Source organism: Trichoderma aggressivum (genome assembly GCF_033847375.1).
Source record: "Trichoderma aggressivum f. europaeum strain CBS 100526 chromosome Unknown scaffold_020, whole genome shotgun sequence".
NCBI classification, from domain to species: domain Eukaryota; kingdom Fungi; phylum Ascomycota; class Sordariomycetes; order Hypocreales; family Hypocreaceae; genus Trichoderma; species Trichoderma aggressivum.
Genome location: NW_026946386.1, coordinates 538406 through 558764, shown reverse-complemented (window position 1 = coordinate 558764; position 20359 = coordinate 538406). Strand labels below are relative to the sequence as shown.

Below are 20359 nucleotides of genomic sequence, written 5' to 3'. Positions count from 1 at the left end.
AACCCAGCCCACGTTTTGAAATAAGATCCAGTGGCCTGCCGATAATCCTTCTGCGACTGCAGTGCATTTTGAACGTCTTCGGGGATCGCCAGTGCATCCCACAGCTCTTGTATGGTAAGCGCCCGTACGAAGCTTGTACCACTTACCCACATGAGAGCTTTCCTTGACCTTGCCAGTTGATCTTTATCCAGTTTTTGCTCTAGCTCCTTGATCATGTTTTTCGTAGTATTCCATGAGATCATGTGGGAGAGAATGGAGCAGCTTTTCAAGCTCCTCTAATGTGACTCCACCGGTGCGGCAATGCTGCATGAGCTGGTTGATGATAAGTGTGACCCAAAGAATAACGCCTTTGGCATTGTCGGCTAGGTGGGTTCGGATGCCATTCATCGCATCTAGAGGTCCCTCCTCGAAGATTTCATCTAGCGGCATCGAAGCTTCAATGCTGCCGTTGTCCTCATCCCATGATTCCAAGGATTCCATGACTTTTTTAATGGCAACTAAGCCATTATCAATAATTCGAAGAACGTCTTGCCTGTTTTCATGCTGAAGAATGATCTTATAGCACTTTTTCGAGGACACAGTGCTTTCAACAAGACTATTGAATCGCATGACTATGTCAGGGGTAGGTCGGCTAAGCATGATGAACTTGATCCGAGAACCGGGTATCAAGGCGAGTGCAACAAGATTCCGTAGAATGGTCGCACGGGTCCTCTGGAAATTTTCGTTTGCTGCAGACTCGTCCAGACCGTCCAAGATGCATATGATGGGTATGCTTGATGATACGATGCTTTTAATAATGCATTGAAGATCATCAAAAGACCACTCCCCACTGGAGCCATCTGGTTGAAGCCGCCGCTCCTGATAGCAGGCCTTGCAACAATTGAATGTCTCCTGGCTATCCTTGAACACCTTATAAACAATAGATCGGAGCATGGAGCTATGAGCCATTGTTATTTCTCCATCCCGTCTGCTGTAAAACCAATCCACAACTATGTCTTTGACGTCCGCCGCCCTGTTAGCATTCGGCAGTGACTGCAGCTTTTGGAGCAGGAATTTCGCCAGGACGGACTTTCCGCTTCCAGCTTTCCCTTCGATCCACAAGACACCTGAATCCTCTCTTTGGAATTCCTTGTACGCATCGTGAGCGAAAATCCAATCGTTTGTGCCCTCGTCAGCAGACGCAACTTTATCTCGGCGAAGGTGGATGGCTGCGAATCTGAGAGACTCCAAGCATTCTAGATGTGTCAACATCTCGAAAACAATAGGGAATAAGTGTATTCGTACCAGTATATTCCGTATTTTTGTTCACAATTCTTGCCTCGGGGATATGCCTGTCTATCCCGATGGCTGCTGTGCCACTTATTAGGACCGGCATACTTTTGCTACAAGTTTCCAGAAACTTGGCCAGGGAACTGGTGGTGCTTATGAAATCCGCGTTGTCAATGACAAGCATAAATTTTGTGTCCCTAGGAAGAAAAAGCAGCTGTCTGAAGACTCTTAACACATCCAAGGATGGCGACATCCACCCCGTAGCCATCATCCTTTTCAAGTCATCAAGATCATCGCTGTTATCAAGAAGAATCTTCAAACTTCTCTTGAGCTCCGATACGTCATTCTTAACAATCTGGAAGTATTGCGCAAGGAGCGTTTGAATGACCTGATTCGGATGAGCATACGAGGAGGGTTTGGTACCGAGAAGGACTTCGGGTGTTTGGACACATAGCCCTGAGAAATAGAGAGCTTTCAAGCTTGTGCGGGCCGCCTCAATCCTATTTGCTACGTATATCAGAGGACTTGACTGGTCTCCAACTTCGCTGCGGTGCCACAGCACTCCCCGTAGCTCTCGATACCAAGCGACATATGGACTGGTGTGCGTGAACCATGTTGGATGGTCCAGAGGTAGTGCCGACGTAAGTGAATGTTGAGTCTCTAACTCTGTTAAATGTCAACTATTAACGAAGGTTTTTGTTCTTGAGCGAGGAAAATAGCAGAAGCTCAACATTTTGGAAGAAGGTAAGAATATCTTTCTTAGGTGATGCCTACCTGATCGCCAGTCAAGTAGAGGCTGACATTTCGACACCCATTGCATCAAGTCATCTAGCAGCATGATGCCACCTTAGCTGAATGTTAGCTAGGCACTCATCTCATAGCGAGTCATATAAAATAGGAGACGGTTTAATCACTAACCATAGGCAGGGCTGCGTTTAGCAAGAACGTTGCGACTATTTTCAACAAAGCCAACTACAACGTCTCTAACACGATCGTATTCATTTGTGCCAGGGGCGAATTTGTTCATCATAACGTGATTACAGTTGAGGTAGGTGCTTTGGAAGCCTCGAAGTGATGCAGAATTTTTATCCACTATCTAGGGGAAGAATAAGCAAGGGAATTTTCACTGACATAGGTATGTAAACACAACTTACAAATCTGTTATAGTGCATGTATTTGGCCAATGACCGAGGGAGTGCCTTTTTGGCGAGATTTGTCTTTTGGGTTTCGTAGAAGCAGTGTATAGGAATGGAGAAATTGTCTGAGTTGACGCTCATGGCAAAATCGTCAACAAGTTCTTTGAGGTGTGCGTTCGTTTCCTCTGCAGCAAGATTTTCGACGAGAGCACGGGAAGTGTCCTCGCTGGTGAGGTTCCCATATGCGATCAGCCATTGTGCTTGTCTCTGCATCGGTGTACCGTTGAAGGGCGTTCCCAGGAATATAATTCCCACTATCACATCTCGTAAATAAGAGTATGTACTCGTCTTTGAAGCTGCGGAGTGTAGGGCCTATGCGATGCGATGCGATGTCAAGTGTTAGTTGAGAGTCTATAAGCGTTGTGGGCATTAGTCGGATGGCGCAGAAAGACCTTTGCGATTACGAGCCCACCAAAGCAGGACGCAATAAACAGTATGGGTCGATGCACTGGTTCACGCCTCTATTCATAGAATTAGCAAAGCCATGATCAACAATGCACGATGGGTATATCATCTACATACTTGGCGTCTTCTCCCATGGATGTCTAACCAGAGGACTTGGGCAAGATCATGGAGCGTTAGATCCACAGCATCGGTATAGAACTTGGCAGGCCAGTTGTATAGCATGAGGCATGCGCGCGGAACGGCCGCGGGGAGCATATCCTTGTCACGGAGCCAGTTGATGGTCTGCCCGTTCTGAGACCTGTATTCCCATGTTGTTGGGGCTGAGGTGTCAAGCCCGTGTATCGCAATGATATTATATATGGTAAGGAAGCATTCAAATTCCTCCAGCTACATTGAAACATACTCAATATTCGTTGTATATAGATTGTCATCTGGGGAGTCATGGTCGTCCGTAGAAAGGCAGTCGTGCGGATAGACCTCCAAAAGGCCTACCCAACCTGGCAACTTTTACCATACCATAGTCAGCACTTGTAATCTCTAACCAGTTTTCTTGAACCCGCTAGCGACTCACCAATGTCTCCATCAAGTTTGTGCGAGGACCCAGAATGTTAAGAATGCAATTACGAGGGATCAGATATCGTTATTGTTAGGACGAAAGCGCTCATGGCGATCAGCCTCATCACTGGCTGGCACATAATCCCAGAGAGCACGTGACAGAGGCTGCAACCGATGACCTATGGCAATTGCTACAACTGTTATTTGTGCTACTGAAATATATAGCATGACATTCGCACATGTGTTATTGCAATACTAAAAGTCTTTTATTGTAGTCTGCGTATCACATCTAGCCCTTCAACTTTATATGACGAAACTCAGTAGCCCTACGACAAACCAGTCCACAATAGGTATCGCAAAGTACACACATACACAATCTTGCATATTACTACTAATACAGTTGAATGCAATAACCAATCTCGACGCCATGTTATAGTCTGGCTATTTAAAGCTATTTAACTGTACCTCTTCTTCCATACAGGGTACCATATTGAATTCATGCAGCATTTCAATCACCATTCCATTAGGATGATTCAACTGTCCATCGTCAATGTTGGTCGAACGTTCAGATGTTCTTCAAGTACGTCCTTCAGTGAGCTTTGATGTACTGTGTTTACATTCAATTGCTAGATTTATTTTGGAACAGCACTCAATAAGTCAACCGTATAAATTCTGTATTTTACAGCTTCTATTTAACGGTATCACAAGTCTTACTAGATAGTCTAGACCAAATTGATCACATCTTCTGTTTAGCTGTCACAACATGTTGTCCAAACAACACAGCGTATTAGGGAAAATTGAATAAAGCCGTGCAGTATTTATTAAAAGGTTGGTCTAGTAAGTCATGCAAGGGTTCTTGATGTGTCTGAATATAGGTCGTAATCATTTTACCTCTACACTCGATCATGCAGGACGAGCAGGCCTATTTATAGGCAGGACAACTGTATCTACTGCCCGATAAAGTGATCAAGGGTGACTCGATATGTTTGTATTCAGACGCTTCACATATTCATCAAGGAATATAATCAACATTCCTTAGGATAACATTGTCGGTCGAATGTGATTTAAGGGTTTCCAATATGTTGCCAATACGACGATGAAGATTAAACATAGATATAAAGGTCTTAAGGTTCAAATCAACACCATTATGAGAGCTTTTTGATGAAGAAAAACCCACGAAGTAGAGAAGGCGCCATATACCATCCCGTCAGTCCAGTGTTGGTCAGACTAGTTAAACATTGGGCAAGACGGCAAGACGAAGATAAATCGGCACAGTCGACCCATTACACCAGTCCAAGAAAGGTTGCAAAAACTCAAAATCCGCAATACCTTCACAACACGACATATCATCCTCGATTTCCCGTACGGGATAGGCGAAACATTCAGAGGAAACCCCTAAGATACCCTCTACGACGATCACCTCAGCTCAAGACACTATCTCGACTAGCTAAGCCGGCCAACCATCCCAGCTACGAAAAGTAAAGGATTGCCGTCTCCAACTCCACGATAATATAACGGAAAAAGATGTTCACATCTCCAATTTCTTTCCCCCAGTCTTTTCCCCCCAGACCCCTCTCCACATAGTTCTTTCCCTTTCGCAAAGCTTCTCCTCGTACCTCCGAGGACATATACTAACCCAACAACTACTAGGTAGGCAGCCGTATAAGATTATTGGAGTATAAGCAGCCACAACGGCCGCGCTACAAAGGCCTTCCCTGTATGGTGTCTCATACTCGTAATCAGCTCGCCTCAATGAGCGTTGGTTGGTGCAAACATGTGCTTTCCGTATAGCAAGTTCTCGCCAAGCGTGCGTGGGGAAAGTGGAGGGCGAAAATGTTGGAGAAATGACACTTCACTCGCACGAGCGGTCCATGTGCTTTCAAGGAACTGTGGGTAAGAGGACAGGCTTTTTTGTCAATGATTCGTGGCTTGCAAGGTACACGCGTGTTTTGATCAGAGCTTTGGCGCAATAGTGCAAAGTTGAAAGATGAGGTTAAGGACTCTCTCTAGTTCCATCTCCGCATCTAAGAGTAAGACGAATAGTCCTAGAACGCTTTGCAGCTTTGCTCTCAACAGCACAACAGTAAAAAAACCATTCCCAACCTACGAGATACTCATCACATTCCAAAGAGGAACAAAAATTCAAACCAACAACCAAGTTCCCCTCATTCATCACGATCATTCACACTTCTTCCCCCAGCTCAAACCCCGCTGATGATCGCTTATAGCACGTTGATTAACCGCTCGGAAGCTGATCCGCTCGGCCAACTTCCGTAGCTCCGGACTCAAAGAGCGCCTTTGCCCCAAACAAGTAAGTTCCAACGAGATGCCGGCATGGGGTAACCGTGGCTTAATATCTGGCGCCATGGTTTCGATTATGGAGAAAAACGACGGCTGTCGGCAAGGAGATGGTCGGATTTGTTACATAAACTCAGTCGATGATTGGTAGTAAGTTGGTTTGTTGCTGTTTGGTAACCGGAGAAACAAGAGTCATGCATAAAATGGAGATGATTGAAAGAACAGGGTACCATGTCAAAGTTGACCAGATTTCTTTCATTGCACTTGTATAATTCGTTACGTTCGTAGCTAGTAGACAGTCTAGACCCTCGTCTATATGCGAGAATTGCGAATGCGTCCTAATGCGTCTACGCCTTCTCAATTTGCTGCACGTGGCCAAACTCCTCTTCCGCGGCCCGCTGCTTCTCGTCAACAGCCATGTCCTTCTCTTCGGCATCCTTGTTGCCGTGCAGGCCAATCCTGTACCATGGTAGCTCGAACAGGCGATCCATGCTCTCAAGGGTGCGGCCACCGGTTTCGGGCACAAAGAACCATACCCAGATGCCGCCCACAATAGTGACGGCGGCAAAGCACCAGAAAGTGCCCTTGGGCGAAATTCCACCCTGCGCGTCAGGAAGCAGCATGACGGGCACCGCTCGCGAGTTGCCGTATTGGTTAGCAAAGTGAAGGGTCATGGCCCACGATGTAGCCAGGGCACGAACGCGCAGAGGGTACAGTTCGGCAGTGAGCAGGTACTGCATTGAATTCCAGCCAAGAGCCCATCCAGCGCCAGAGACATAGATCATGGCAATGGCGCCTCGGCTGGGACCCTTCAGACTCTCGGGCAGGACAAAGCTCTTGACGGTGCCAAGCTCGGGCACAGCAGTGAGGAATCCAGCGACGTAGATCATGGCCATGGCCTGCAGAGTAATACCAATCAAGAGTGCGCGCTTGCGACCGATGACATCGACAAGGAAGAGGGCGCAAATCATTGCCGACGCAAACTTGATAAGGCCAAAGACGGCAGTTACGAGGAGAGACTCGTTAGTTCCAGTAATACCCAGGATCTTGAAAAGATCCGGCGCATACAAGGTGATGGAGCCAGCACCGGACCACTGAGAAAGCAGCTGGACCATGGACGAGAGATAGACTCGGTAGAGGTTGCTCTTGTCAAGCACAAGTTCCTTGAGCTTGCCAAGCCAACCAACACCTCGGCTGGCCTCCAGTTCATGATCAAGGCCAGCCTGAATCATGCCGATTTCGCGGATGATGTACTCGCTGTCCGGAGACTGTTGGCGCAGGCGGGCCATGTTGTGAACTGCCTGGTCAACCTTGCCTTGCTTGACAAGAAAGCGTGGCGACTCCCACTGGAAGAACATCAAGATGAAGATGAGGCCACTCATCATGATGTGCAGACTTGTGGGGATAAGCCACTGGTCTGCGCTGCTATCGCTAAAATGCAGCTGGCATCCATAGTTGGCGAAGTAGGCCAGCACGATGCCGAGATAGACGGCACCAGTGAAGAAGCACGTACACAGACCACGAATTGACGCAGGCGCAATCTCGGCAACGTAGATGGGACTATACGACGAGAACAACGCATCGTGTTAGTTAGTCTGTACACGTATAGAAGGGTGGGTGGTATTGCCAAGGTTGATACTAACCCAACAACAGGTGTCTGTCCCACACCCAGACCGGCAATGAATCTGCCAGCGTAGACGGCGCCCAAATTACCACGAGAACCTCCAATCATGAAAATCATGATACCAACGGCCCAGGTGACGCACAGCACTCGCGTGGCATTGATGCGTCCGATGCGATCACAGATTAGGAAGGCGCTGCATGAAGAAAAAATTAATGGTCATTCTGCAAGAAATCGTAGCAGCGGTTGTGGAGTGGTGGGGCGCGAGATAAAGAGGCGGTGACTGTGACTTACATCAAAGCCCCAGCGACGGAGCCAATCTGCACCATGGCAGAGACATTAGCCTTAATGTTGGCCTGGTCCACCTCGTCGTACGAGGCATAATTGATGGATTCCTTGAAGTTGTCTGAGTTGAAGGCGCCCGAGATCAGACCCTCGTCGATGCCTCGCGCAGCACCAAGCAGTCCAAAGGAAAAGACTGCAAACCAAAGGCGCCAGTTCAGCGCTCCCTGTGGCTCTCCCAAGTCTTTCAACCTGAAGATGTTGACCGGTTTCTTTGCCCCAACACCCATCTTGGCGGCCTTGACGCAAGTAACCAGCACCGCGAAAAAGACAAGGTGATGAAAGTCTGATGGCGAGATGCAAGGGCTAAAGACAAAGATGTGAGACGTGCACCGGATGGCGAGTCGAGTGCTGATCTGTAGAGGTCTCACCTTGGGAGGGGACATCTCTCGCTTTATATTCCCTGGCATCCACACTTTTATTGAAATCCCTCGCGCCTGAAAACCACACAGCTGGCACACGAGTAATCACCTCCTCCAGTAGGATGTGTCCACATTTGCAATCTATCGGAGGACCCCGGATGGTTGTGTAGCCCAGAATAGACGATCCGGCCCCCATCGCGACACCACGCTGGCGTCTGCAGCCGAGTCACAGCCACGTCGTGGCCAGAGCCTGACCGACGGTGATGGAAAATGCGCCATGCCATGCTAACCGGCCATGCAACAGCTTATACCCCGCATATCGGTCTTCTGAAACTGTCGATTTCTCACTCAAGAATCCCAGCAACAGGACCACCGGTGATCCATAACAACTCCACGAGTTTGCCGCCGATGACGAATGAAACGGATGGAGCGTAGCGCCCCGGACGACGCCCAGTCATGTCAAACTGTCGTAGATCCGTGCTGACTAGTCTGTTGGCTACCGGCCCGCCAAGAAGTTTAATACTCTAATTAATCCGGGGTGTGATGAGGGGAACGAGGCCGACCACCGGGACGAGTTGGGGGACTGTGGGGGGTCGGACAACCTCCGTGTTGCCTTCGGTGAAAAACCAAGTTTTTTTTTCGATCTCCAGCTTCACTTCCGTGTTTTCCTCTAGCTGATGACCTTCGTCCTAGCTGAGGATGATATGCAAGCTGTGTATGCATGCGTCCAGGGATGGTGAGCTGCGGAGTGGTCAGTGCAGATCGCAGGTTCATGTGTCCATTTTACATGCAGCTGACCGATCACTTCCCAGGCCACAGAGAGCTGGGAATCGCCAATAAACATGATTCAAATCGTCATGACGGCGAATCAGGTTGAGCGCAGCGCAGCAAAGCATTTCTCCATCTCTATCGAATCAAGCCCGTTCAATATCGAACGGCCATCGTTCCTATCCGTAACATGATGGCTTCTCCAAATTCGCTGCCTTTTAGCTCGCCCGCTCGTCAGCTGGCTGCTGTAAAGTCCCACAGAATAAGTGTTTGCCGATGCCTCAGCCCAAGTTCTTTTCGCCCCTGGCCTAGCTTCGAGGTGTGACGACTGCCACGGGCCTCTCCGAGAGGGGATTTTCTGAAACCATGTAATTGGGGTAATGTTCTCTAGCATGCGAGTCATTCTCGTGCCGGGTCTCTAGCAGACTCGTGGCAACCGTTAAATAGTATAGCGAATCGGTTCTCCGACCAAATCCGGCGCCGGTTACCATATCAAGTAACAGCCATGGCAATCCTCTGGAAAAATTCTATTCTTCATATCCAATATCGACCCCAGAGGGCGTATTCCTCCTTAGTGCCTCGGAATTGAAATTTTACCTCGGTCACATCCTGAAAGCCTTCTTTTTCCTTTGGCTCTTTGAACCTTGATGCAAATCCAGTAAAGGCCAGCTTAGGCAGGATCTCTCTCTTCTCCGGATTGAGTGTAGCATTGTTCGCTCGAACTGCATCGTTATGTTCACATACTACTACTGGCGTTGAAAACCAGACACACCGGATTGGAACGCCTGCCTTTTTTGCCACCTCGATCCACAAAGCCCGCGTATCGGGATCTGGGTTGGTGTTGTCTGTACATTCATGTAAGCATACGTGTAAAATCCATCAGTGTGAGACAGGTACGGCGCCGCTAGGCACTTGGATGTGACCCCAGAAAGGGAATAGCACGTACCAACAGCTACAGATTTGCCCTCTTTGAGCAAATCTCTGGCAGCTTGGATGCATTTGTCGCGGGACTTTAGAGTATCTTGATTCACTCGTTCATACCCGAGCGGCTTGAGACATTTGAAATAAAATGTACTCTTGCCCGCTCCGGGAGGGCCGCAGAATAAGACGACATCTTGGTCGTTTTTCCTCTCAAACAGGTCATTGGCAGTGTCGGCTTCTCCGTCTTCGTCTGGGAGTGTAAAATTTACTAGGTCAAACTCCCGAATGAAGTCTCTGGGCTTCTCTCCCAGGAAAAACTCTTCGGGTGTTAGATAGTCGATGCCAACATTGTGTGCGAAATTCCTGTCGGAACAGCTAAAGTCCTTTGCTATTGCTGCAGCAGCACCACCGTCTCCTTTGCCAAGAACAGCGATGCGACCCCCTGCATCGCCGATAAAGAAGCTTCCTTTTAGATCCACCTCTTCTTCAGGAATCTCAAGGTCATCGCAGAGTTCTTTCCACATGCCTATCCTGGGCTTTCGATAGATATCCTTTGCTGTGGCTGCATAGACAGATGTGGGGAGGTCGAGACTTGTGAGCACAGCGTTGCATTTTTGTTTGAATTCCGCGACACGCTTCTGAGCAGATGCCTTTGGTCCCTTGTAGTTTGCTTCAAAGTGCAGCGTCAATCCAGCCTGGTTGGAGAGAATCACGACGTGGTAGTTTTCCTCTTCATACAGCTCTCGCAGCCGACCAGGGACTCTACTGTCCCACCACTTCCAGTCGGCTGCATTGGAAGCGTGCTTCTTTCCCGACGATGTAGTAATGAGCGTCGAATCGAGGTCAAATGCGGCAATCTTTCGTCGCTTCTGGTGGGCTGTGTCGTCTTGTTTCTCGGGCTGGTATCTGCCTACCAGGAGGGTTGCGGGAACGTCATCGGAGGGGCCTCGTTCTGACCATATCGTTCGTTCTTTTGGCTTCTGGGAGGCTGGAGTGAAGAAGCTCGCGACGACGGATTCTGATGGGCGGTATTAGCCATAAACTGTAACCAGAATGCAAGAATCACGCAGGCCTTACTTGTCGTCGTGCTCTTGACAGCTTTTTTGAGGGGCGGAGGGGAAACGGGAGCGCCAGGATCTTTTCGCTTCCTCGGGGGACCTTTGGAGGCCATTGTTCGACTGTGAAAGAAGCCAAAGAGACGCGCGTATGCTCTAATATCGTGTACAGGAGACGGCCGGCGCAATAGAAGCATGTGCATCCAGTGATGAGAAGTTGCTGAGCAGTTGAACCAAGGCGGAACCGAAGCCGAGACGAGACGCGGCGCATGTGCGACTGAGGCGCGTGATCACGTGCAGCTTTGAGAGTCACTTAAGCTTTCACATCGTCCACGTATTTCAAGACTGGCAGTTGAATCTCGTCAAATCGGCATTCAGCGCTTGATAACGTCTCCAATTTCCATCAACCACGCGGGATTCGGTTAATGGTTTACCGCGGCCCATCTCAGCCTCGAAACCGATAGATTTTCGCAGTCATTTCTCTCGATTGGGTGCACAGCCTGGCTTCATCATGTACGAGCTGTTCCTCACGGCCCTCGTTGAGGACAGCGACATCAACACGGCCCTCGCTGTTCTAAGCGGTTTCTGCTCTATGCAGCCATGGGAATCCGTGAGCCGAGTCATTTATTTCCAAGGCCCTTCTCGTCCGTCCGGAATCACCAACCAGCGCTCCTTTGAGAAGCCTATTCGCAAAGAGGCCGCCCTGCTCTGGAAGGAATTGCATCAGAATCTCTCTCGCCAGTCATTTGTCCTCCAGGCTCGCTATGAAATCTACAAGGATCGAGACTTGGGTCCTTCTGCCGAACCAGTTGATCTCGACACCGTGCCAGGCATCCTGAGATGGACAGACTTTCCAGATCCCCCTCGGAATCAGCCGATTCTCGCTCAACGCAAAAAGGTCGAGCTTTGGGAACAGAGAAAGCTACTCTCTGTGCTACGAGAAAACAATCATCAGTCAGTTCTATTTTATCCTCGTAACTCTCATTCCATACTAACAAACCCAGGCTCAAAACAGAGACAATAGAAGAAATGTACCGCTTCTTTCGCGATGATGTGGAGTTCTGTCTCACCAGGCACTACTTTGTCGGGCCGCTTGAGGACTATGTTCCCCTTGCATCCAAGCCGTCTCCCCCAACGGAACCAAAGTCTGCTCTGCCAGCTTGGGAGTCTCTCACTCGGGTTGATTCGCAGAATCGCTGGATTCTACAAGTCAAGGCCCATGTCGTCCAAGACAACAAGCCAGATGAGATCAAGAAGGCGCAGGACCAGCTTTTGAAGTTTCGCACAGATCTAGAAGGCGTTTTCGATTTCAAAGTCATTGACCGCAAAGTACACGACACTCGAGTGGTCATGCAGCAGCAGGGCGTTCAGGTACTCCCGCAGAAAGTGCTTCTGGGGAAGTCATGATTTCGATGGTGTTTTGTGCCGACCTCCGGATTCGGCCGGGTAATATCATTTCTCTTTCGTCTACAACTCGAATACCACATTTGCGTTCAGTGTCAATAGCAACCAAGTAACGCCACCGTAACGCCGCTACGCCAAATCTTACAACTCTACGCAACAAACCGCTAAGCAGAAGCAGTTATATACCAGACACGGACTCACGAACCAACCAATACCTCACGCCTTTCGCACAAGACTACCATGGGTCCCTGCTTTTAGGGGTCTAAACACAAGGGAGCCTACATCGGATCATGGCGAATCTACGGTCAATGTGTGAGCGGTTGGCAAGTCACGCAGCCATAGTAGGAAGATAAATTCTAAGAAATGGGTATCTTCAATCGCCAGACACCCCAAAATGCTCGTATATTGCAAGTAAGGCTAGTTAACATGAATCACAACTGCATTATACCATGTGCAGAAACTAGCGTTTCCGCTCCCTCCATTAGAAAGTGTTTCCCTTACTGGACAAGGCCAAGGACCTCGGTGAGGTTGTTGACGCCAAGAGCGACCTCAAGGGTGGTAAGAGAACCGCCGGTGGCAGCGTTGAGGTATGCGTTGACAGCGCTGATATCAACACCTTGAGCGACCATGGCAAGAGCCTCGCCAACAATCTGGACAACGTTGTCGATGTCGGCGGTGGCAACAACCTTGCCCTCAACACCCTGGACAAGGCTGACAAGCTTGGCAGCCAGAGTCACGGGAAGAACAGCCTCGATCTAGGAATCAATAGTTTAGCACTGTACATGTAACGGGACCGGCTGGGTTCTCGGCTTACCTTCTGGACAATGGGGCCCAGGAGGGCGACAAGCTGGGCCTCAAGGGCGACGACATCGACCACAACGCCCTGGGTGATTCCACCGAGAAGGCCGCCAACGTCGCTGACGAGAGATCGTCGGGCTGTTGAGCAGTTAGCAAGAGCGACTACCGATGAGAATGGATGGTTCACGAACCGAGAGGGGCGGCAAGGCCAGTGCCGACGACGAGGAAGAGAGCAGCGAGTCCGAAACGCATTTTGGCGGTATTTGGAAGGCAGAAAATAGATTAAAGGAGTGACTGAAGTTGTGAGAACTTCTGAATTGTTTGAGTTGCTGTGCAAAGGAGTGACTGAAAGCGAATTGCTTGCTGATGATGATGATGAGAATTCGTGGGTGAATTGGTCTTCTTTATATCCTCCGACTTGTCTCCTTTGTTGCTCCCGGGCCTGTTTTCGACATCATCTCCTTGAGTGATCGGCAGTCATCTCATTAAGCTTGGTCATATGTATCAATATGCGAGCTATACCCTGCAACTGAGGTTCTTCTTGACAGGCTCGCTTAGGTATCGAGACAGGCATCACGATTAGAACTCTGGTAGAATCTTCAGCAGCACCAGGGGAGCGAGACATGAAGCGCCCAAGCATGGTGCAGCGTCTCGTGGGTTAGTCTCATAATCCGACGATCTGGTCGCACATGAGTCGCTTGCTGTGCGGAATGACATGGGAAGCCGCTAGAATAAAGGGGCGCAGAATGAAGATCGCAAGCTCTCTTCACGCTTGGATGTGTGGAGAGCTTAGGAGGTCGCTTTAACCAATTTCCCAGCGCTTTCTAGGGTGATGGGATTGTGAGAGGACGGAACAGCTTGGAGGGAACAGGGTGCTAGCATTCAATATGCCGGCAGTGGTTGACGCCAGAATGTCAAGGAATGACCAAATATGAGGCACAGGGTATTCCAGCCAGAGGCCGCACGCCATGTTAGGAGTCAGGCTCTATTCGGAAACGACGAGATTGTGATGGACCTGGCAATGGATACCCCAGACCGGGATTGATCTGCCCCACGATCGGCAGATTCTTAGTGCTGTGCTAAAGAACAATGCCAGCCAGGACTGCGACGTTGGTTTGACTGAATTGATGAGCAAACGGAAAACTCCGTTTCGATTCTGTCAAGCTTGTTTAGCAGTCTACCAGGGTTATCCCGAGTCATGCTTTTGTTGATGCAAGTTGATCGAAGCCAACGTTTGGCGACTTGCCTGCGGGTCCGCATACAACTCACCGTTTACACCATATCTACCTCAACGCCGATGCGAATTCTACTATCATCAGTTATTCCTTTGGTATGCGAGAGCAGAGACTTTGTCCGACTTGATATCTTCATCAATACAGCATGCATCTTGCAAAAGTGGAAGAAAACAGCATGAATCTCTGCGAGAGCCGTAAAAGTCCCCACCAGATCGGCATGCATGCATGGTACCCATGGTACCAGGCACATCCCAATAACAGCAATCTCTTAAATAGGGACAACGACGTCAGAGAAGCGGACAAAGGGGCTGATGCTTAACCGGGAGAATAGCCGGTTCCTGAATATCGCTATGCCTGTCCTCTTTGAGACTGAGATTTGCATCTCCGGCTTTTGAGCTAATTTGACTATGCATTGCGATCAGCAGAGTACAGATACGGCCAGGTGCTGGATCATGTGCGCGTCAATGATTGAATAGATCAACATTCAAGCAATGGAGAGGATAGTCCGATGCCATGATTCCCGCGGTGGGAAAAGTATACAAGCGATGAAAACTGTGCGTTGGGACGGGCCTACAAATGAGCCAGGTAAGTCCCGATGATCTCAAACACATCCATTACTGCTGTCATTACTGAATAGCTTAGAACATGAATGATATCATGCTGTTTGATTTACATTGATAGCGTCTTTCCATGTTTGGACATGCAAATCAAGCCTCATGTAAAGAAAGACCCCAAGGCCGAGCAATGCCACGGCGGATCCTCCCGTTTCTCCATCGGCTTGGCATCGAAATGCCGAAAAGTATGCCAAGCTACAACAAGTTTTGATGGGCGTGTCCGCTTTTCTAAGTAGAACATGATGAGTCTTTGGACTCGGTGTTCCGTGTTCCAACAAGAATTGCATCTAGATGTCAATCCGGAGTGATGGAAGATGACAAAGGCAGAGACAATACAAAGGCCTGTAATAAACAGAGCGATACAAGCCGTTCTTTGTTCATGCATTAAATTGCATGATGAAGACGTTGTGACGCAAAGCTGGTGGAAATCAAACAGGTTGAAGCCGCGATAAACGTCAATCCGGCTCTAGTTCCCAAGAGTAAGGTATCGTATATTACAAGTCGAAACCAGGTCATTTAGCTCCAGACACGCTCACATCACGGCGTTCCTTCTACAACTTTAATGTGAGGCCACTTCACATTCTTGAGTTGCGTATTTCGCCGTAAAAAGTTCTCCAACCAAGCTTTCCCAAGCGGCTCATCATCGCCACCAGCCTTGACAACTTTAGCCGCGAAATCTCTGACCTCTTGGTACGACGGCGGGAAGCCCAAGTCATCTGAAGCCAGAATCCACTGCGCGAGATGATGCTCTTTGTCTTTGGAAAGGCGTTGTTTGTGTTCGTTTGCCTGTCTTCGTGTGACGCCGCCGCTTAGACGTTTTTGAAGGGTTGCTCGAGGGACTTTCCAGCGTTGTGCGGCTTTTCGTTGAGAGAGGCCGTCTGAGATGTCTTTTAGTGCTGAGAGGACATTGTCTTCTGTGTATTCGGGCATGCTTTTGACCACGAGAACCGGTCAAGCTGGTGGGACAAAGGAACATTTGATCATCACGAGAAAACGCGGCTGAAGGATTGTGGTGTTGATGTGGAAAAATGAAGGGTGGCCAGTTAGCCTGGGCATGACGTTCTGACTTACCTACCCTGTGGTCAGAACGTGAACAAGAGCGGCGAGGTGAACAGAGTACTGCAGATAAATTTCTGTAGAAGAGGTCGATTCTTTGTATGATTGTTTCAGATATTGATTAATCCGATGGAACCTTTGCATTTGGTCAGATTTAGCTCCTTGATAGAATAGGCAGCAGCGGCAGATCAAGACCAACTGGGTATAACCAATGCATCAATCACGCATACTTCTTACAACGTGAGAAGACACAAGTTTTATTCTATACATCATTCTCTTTCATTGATACGCGTTGCGCCCAAGCCTTCGCATTATCCAGCATGAAGACTTCCGGCACAAAACAAGTCTGTAAACATTCGCAGCTTTACTTGGACGTCTCACCACATGCCAGCACAGTGGGCTTCAAACGCGCAACAGAGAGACAACGCATCATCGCAGCAACAAAAGACGGACGCTTCAGGAAAAATGTCAATCTGCTGACGCCGAAAGAGCTCTTTGAAGACGAAACGACGTTTCCTGGTCCATTGATCCTCCCAGATGATGACCTTGCCGAAGATCCAGAGTATCCGCCACAGGATTTCCGTGAATGGAGAGACGAAGAAGAGCGAAATCCAGTGACCCGAGAAAGGAAGACCATCTACATCATGCCAAGTCCATCAATTACACAGCAAGTGTACAAAATGCAGACATGGTCCGTCTGCACCTCTGAGAATGCAGCAACAAACCGGGCCATGCAAGCAGCCGAGCCGCCGAAGCTCCAAGATATTCTGGAGTACCTGTCCGCCTTCTTCCACGGCATGGACGTGAAACTCTTCACAAGACCCTTTCAGTGGAAGAAATGGGACAAGTACGCCGGCACAATCCTGAAAACTCCCGACACCGAGCGCCGCATTGGACTCATGACGCCGAACAAGGAGCTCTTCGGCATCCGGTGCCGTGCGTCCCCAGATGGCGTGTCTCCCATGCAGGTCAACTTGGACGACATGCTGGACGCTCTGGCAGAAAACGTCCCGTCAGACGCACACTCTGTCATGATGCTGCTCGACATGGACATGTACGAAGGAGACGGCGACATCTTCACCGCCGGCCGTGCATACGGAGGCAGCCGGATCGCTGCCGTCTCCCTCTTCCGCGACCACCCGCTCTGCGCACCTCCCGACGACGGCCATGCATGGCCGGCATCTCACTGCGCCGCCTACATCGATCAGCTCTGTCACGAAGCCTCCACCAAGCAAGCAAAACGGCAACCCCCTCAGTCCCAACGGCGAGACGGTGGCGGTCCCCTACACGTGGCAATCGAAGCAGCCACCATCCATGCCGACGGCAAGATGCCGTCAGAAGCCCCAACCGCCCAATGGCTCGGGCGAGTGGTGGTGACCATGGCACACGAACTGTGTCACTGTCTGGGACTGGACCACTGCACGTACTTTGCGTGTGCGATGCAGGGGTGCGGCAGCGTCGACGAGGCACAGCGGCAGCCGCCGTACGTGTGTCCTGTCTGTCTGGAGAAGCTCTGCACGGCGATGGGGGAGGGTGTTGTTGACGGGTGGGAGGACGAGAGGGCGAGAGACGGGTTTGTGAGGGAGCGGCATGAGGCGTTGAGGAGAGTGTGCGGGAGATGGGGGGATGCGAGTGTGTCGAGGATGTTTGCTGGGTATGGGGCTTGGTTGGATGCTGTGATTGAGCGAGGTTTTGAAAAGAATGTGATTGTTATTGATGACTGAATGGGTTTGGATCAACAGGATTGTGTATGGGGTTTATAGAAGGAGAAGCTGGGCTGAGATGTAACTCTTGGAGAATGAGTGATGCCGATGAACATGCTGAAGATAGCTAGCAAGTACTCAGACATCAACACTTGACTATGACACATCAAAGATAGGTATATCAGATCCATCACTGCGGTAATGAAACATGGTAATATCAACGTGTTCGGGAACTACTACATGTAACCATCAAAAGACGTCAATACGTACAGTGACGCAAGTCACGAGTAAGAGCTGAGATATTCATAACCGGGAGACAGCCAGTTACCTATCAATTCACAACTGAGATGTGCACTATTGAAGCATGTACAGGTAGTTGTCAACTTCAGAGTCGAAAACTTGCAAGCAATTCTCCCGAAGCCATCACCGCAGACGCTCCAGCTGTTTGAAGGAGTTTACGAAGCGGAACAGACATCAAAGGCCGTGTGGCTCAATGGCAGAGCGTCTGACTACGATTTAGTACATCAGGAGGTTGCAGGTTCGACCCCTGTCTCGGTCAAGATTCTTCTTTTTTGTCGCTTTCTCGTCTTTTAGATAAATAAAGGCGCAATTACATGCCATCTTCGTTTTTTTCGTCTTTTTTTTTTGCAATTGCTTCACAATATTGCGGCATGGAGCAATTCTCCCTCTTGAATATGCCCGTCCACTGATTGTGTCTCTTACTCGTATCTCTGGGTAGCATCAACTCAAGCTCACCCCATGCCGTGCTATGTGGGGGACGAAAGCGTGCAAGTCATGACAATTGTCCGAGGCGATTCAGGTTTCCAATTCACACAAACACAAGAGTAATGGTGTCGTCATTCCTAGCTCTGCTGCTTGGCTGTGAGGCCCTGCGAGCATCTAGCAAGAAGAAGAAGAAGAAGAAGAAGAAGAAGAAAACTCTTCAAGCCCAAGCTAGCAGAGCTGGTGCCGCCCTCCATGTCCCGAGATGCGTGTGTGCCAAACAAGGCATTGGATATAACAGCCCGACATCACATTGTCCTTGTCCCGTACTGTACGAGCATGTACGTGAACAGCCCCCGACGATCCTTCTTGGTCACTGTAGCACAGACAGACGAGGCTCCGATTGGCCGATGGGCAGACGATGGGTGAGACATGAACAGAGCTCAGTTGAGTTGATACCCAGCTCGACGCACGCTAGGCCAACATGGCTGCGGCCTGTGAGAACAAGAACAGCCTCGGGATGCCAGTTGGTCACGTCTGCAGGCGCGCGGCCTCTTTGTTTTCCTCGCTTCGCTTTGAGAGCCTGCTTGCTTGCTTGCCGCTCAGTGGAACACGTTCACGTTTATTCATGCACGATGCATTGTGCGTATTTGTATTTACCCGTGGCTCGGAAGGGGTTTGTGAGCCGATGGCACATGCTCGTACATGCACACCACCGTCGCATGCGGGCAACATGCGACTCTCTCCGTCTCTTTGTCTCTCTCTTACATACAACCTCAACTTGACACGCTCGTAAAAACAACAAAATGGCTTCCCCCCCTCCATCCCATCCCATCCCACCTTCAGCCTAGCCGGTGTGCAGGGCTGGGCGAGACTAGCCGAGAGGACAAAGCGGGAGGGCTTCCGACAATCCACAGCTGCAATGGTTCGCCCTATGGAATACGCACACATGCAAAGCGCCGATGCAATGGGACGTTGCTGCAGACATTTGTCGCCAAATAGCAGCCCACGGTAACGGGACATGCAGAAGGAAAAAGCAGGCGGATAGGCAAATTGGTACTCGTAGACCAGACCATACAGTACAGTAGTGTAGTAGGTGTATAGTCGTGGGACCCCCCCTCCCCCTTCAACGGCGAATTACGGCTCGCCACACTTTGGCGGAGCTTGCTTTGCTTTGCTTGCTTGCTGGGAGCAACGAGAAAAGAGAAAACAGAGAGAGAGAGGTTGACAGACGAAAAGGACTTGCAGCTCTCCCTCCCCCCATGTCACGGCGGTGAAGGAGAGGAGGCTTTGCAGCTCTCGCTTACGCCCGTGCATACAACAGAGGACCATGGAGAGAGCGCGATGGCCACTTGGCAGCCATCAGATTGGCCTGGAATTCGAGTTCCGAAAATGCCAACGCAGATGCCTCTCGTCCGCTTTGCCGGGGTTTCTCGATCCGCGCGGCGCAAAGTTGGTTGGGTTGGGTCAGACCACACGAACCTTGATCGAGCTTTGGTGTTTTTTTTTGGAATTTTGGCCCAACCAGCGTTCTGCCAAACGTCTCCGGCCAACCAGAAGCCGAGAAGAAGAAGAAAACATCTCTTGTCGTGTTGTTTATTAGCGAGTGGAGAGCAAAAGAGTCCGTTCGGGATGATGCGATAACGGTGCCTTTCGAAGTTCCAACACGAGCATCCGGCCACACGGGACGTAACCGACGAAGCTCCAGTCCAGCCATTTCATCATGACGGCGTAGGTGTATCGTTCTCGTATGTCAATAGAAGCAAAAACGAGTCTCCGTTTTTTTCGCATCCACCGTGTCGCTCCAAGCTCGGCGATGGAAACCCCGTTAGAACAAAGTTGCCACGCCCGAGGGACGCCGTTGAGATGCCAAACCGTCTCTGCGAAAAAAACGGAGCCTGTCAGGAAATAACGGAGGCCCGGAATAGCTAGTTGTTCAAAACTTGTTCAGTTCTTTTTTCTTCTTGGCCAGCCACAGTGGAGCAGCAACAAAGTTGGCTCTTTGTAGCGTCGGGTTTTGTGTCATTGACGAGT

General features: G+C 49.8%; 7 protein-coding genes across 7 annotated transcripts; 2 read left to right on the top strand and 5 right to left on the bottom strand.

Annotated features, from left to right (window-relative positions):
• Positions 1 to 183: 183 nt before the first annotated feature.
• Positions 184 to 3453, bottom strand: Triagg1_5693 (uncharacterized protein; the record flags this gene model as incomplete). The annotated part of the gene is made up of 8 exons (XM_062900235.1): positions 184 to 1235; positions 1285 to 1935; positions 2044 to 2115; positions 2188 to 2365; positions 2424 to 2777; positions 2988 to 3168; positions 3274 to 3374; positions 3442 to 3453. 8 exons carry the CDS (start codon positions 3451 to 3453, stop codon positions 184 to 186), a joined length of 2601 nt encoding a protein of 866 aa, XP_062755493.1.
• Positions 3454 to 6070: 2617 nt separating this feature from the next.
• On the bottom strand, positions 6071 to 7916 carry Triagg1_5692 (uncharacterized protein; the record flags this gene model as incomplete). Its single annotated transcript, XM_062900234.1, has 3 exons — positions 6071 to 7283; positions 7367 to 7540; positions 7639 to 7916. The coding sequence occupies 3 exons, from the start codon at positions 7914 to 7916 to the stop codon at positions 6071 to 6073; spliced, it is 1665 nt and encodes a 554-aa protein (XP_062755492.1).
• Positions 7917 to 9350: 1434 nt separating this feature from the next.
• Triagg1_5691 (uncharacterized protein) lies at positions 9351 to 10908 on the bottom strand (the record flags this gene model as incomplete). Its single annotated transcript, XM_062900233.1, has 3 exons — positions 9351 to 9661; positions 9763 to 10755; positions 10815 to 10908. 3 exons carry the CDS (start codon positions 10906 to 10908, stop codon positions 9351 to 9353), a joined length of 1398 nt encoding a protein of 465 aa, XP_062755491.1.
• A 395-nt stretch (positions 10909 to 11303) lies between these two features.
• On the top strand, positions 11304 to 12199 carry Triagg1_5690 (uncharacterized protein; the record flags this gene model as incomplete). Its single annotated transcript, XM_062900232.1, has 2 exons — positions 11304 to 11746; positions 11797 to 12199. The coding sequence occupies 2 exons, from the start codon at positions 11304 to 11306 to the stop codon at positions 12197 to 12199; spliced, it is 846 nt and encodes a 281-aa protein (XP_062755490.1).
• Positions 12200 to 12693: 494 nt separating this feature from the next.
• On the bottom strand, positions 12694 to 13246 carry Triagg1_5689 (uncharacterized protein; the record flags this gene model as incomplete). The annotated part of the gene is made up of 3 exons (XM_062900231.1): positions 12694 to 12951; positions 13011 to 13132; positions 13186 to 13246. The coding sequence occupies 3 exons, from the start codon at positions 13244 to 13246 to the stop codon at positions 12694 to 12696; spliced, it is 441 nt and encodes a 146-aa protein (XP_062755489.1).
• Positions 13247 to 15380: 2134 nt separating this feature from the next.
• Triagg1_5688 (transcriptional regulator family: Helix-turn-helix) lies at positions 15381 to 15773 on the bottom strand (the record flags this gene model as incomplete). Its single annotated transcript, XM_062900230.1, has 1 exon — positions 15381 to 15773. The coding sequence occupies one exon, from the start codon at positions 15771 to 15773 to the stop codon at positions 15381 to 15383; it is 393 nt and encodes a 130-aa protein (XP_062755488.1).
• A 446-nt stretch (positions 15774 to 16219) lies between these two features.
• On the top strand, positions 16220 to 17623 carry Triagg1_5687 (uncharacterized protein; the record flags this gene model as incomplete). Its single annotated transcript, XM_062900228.1, has 1 exon — positions 16220 to 17623. One exon carries the CDS (start codon positions 16220 to 16222, stop codon positions 17621 to 17623), a length of 1404 nt encoding a protein of 467 aa, XP_062755487.1.
• Positions 17624 to 20359: the final 2736 nt, after the last annotated feature.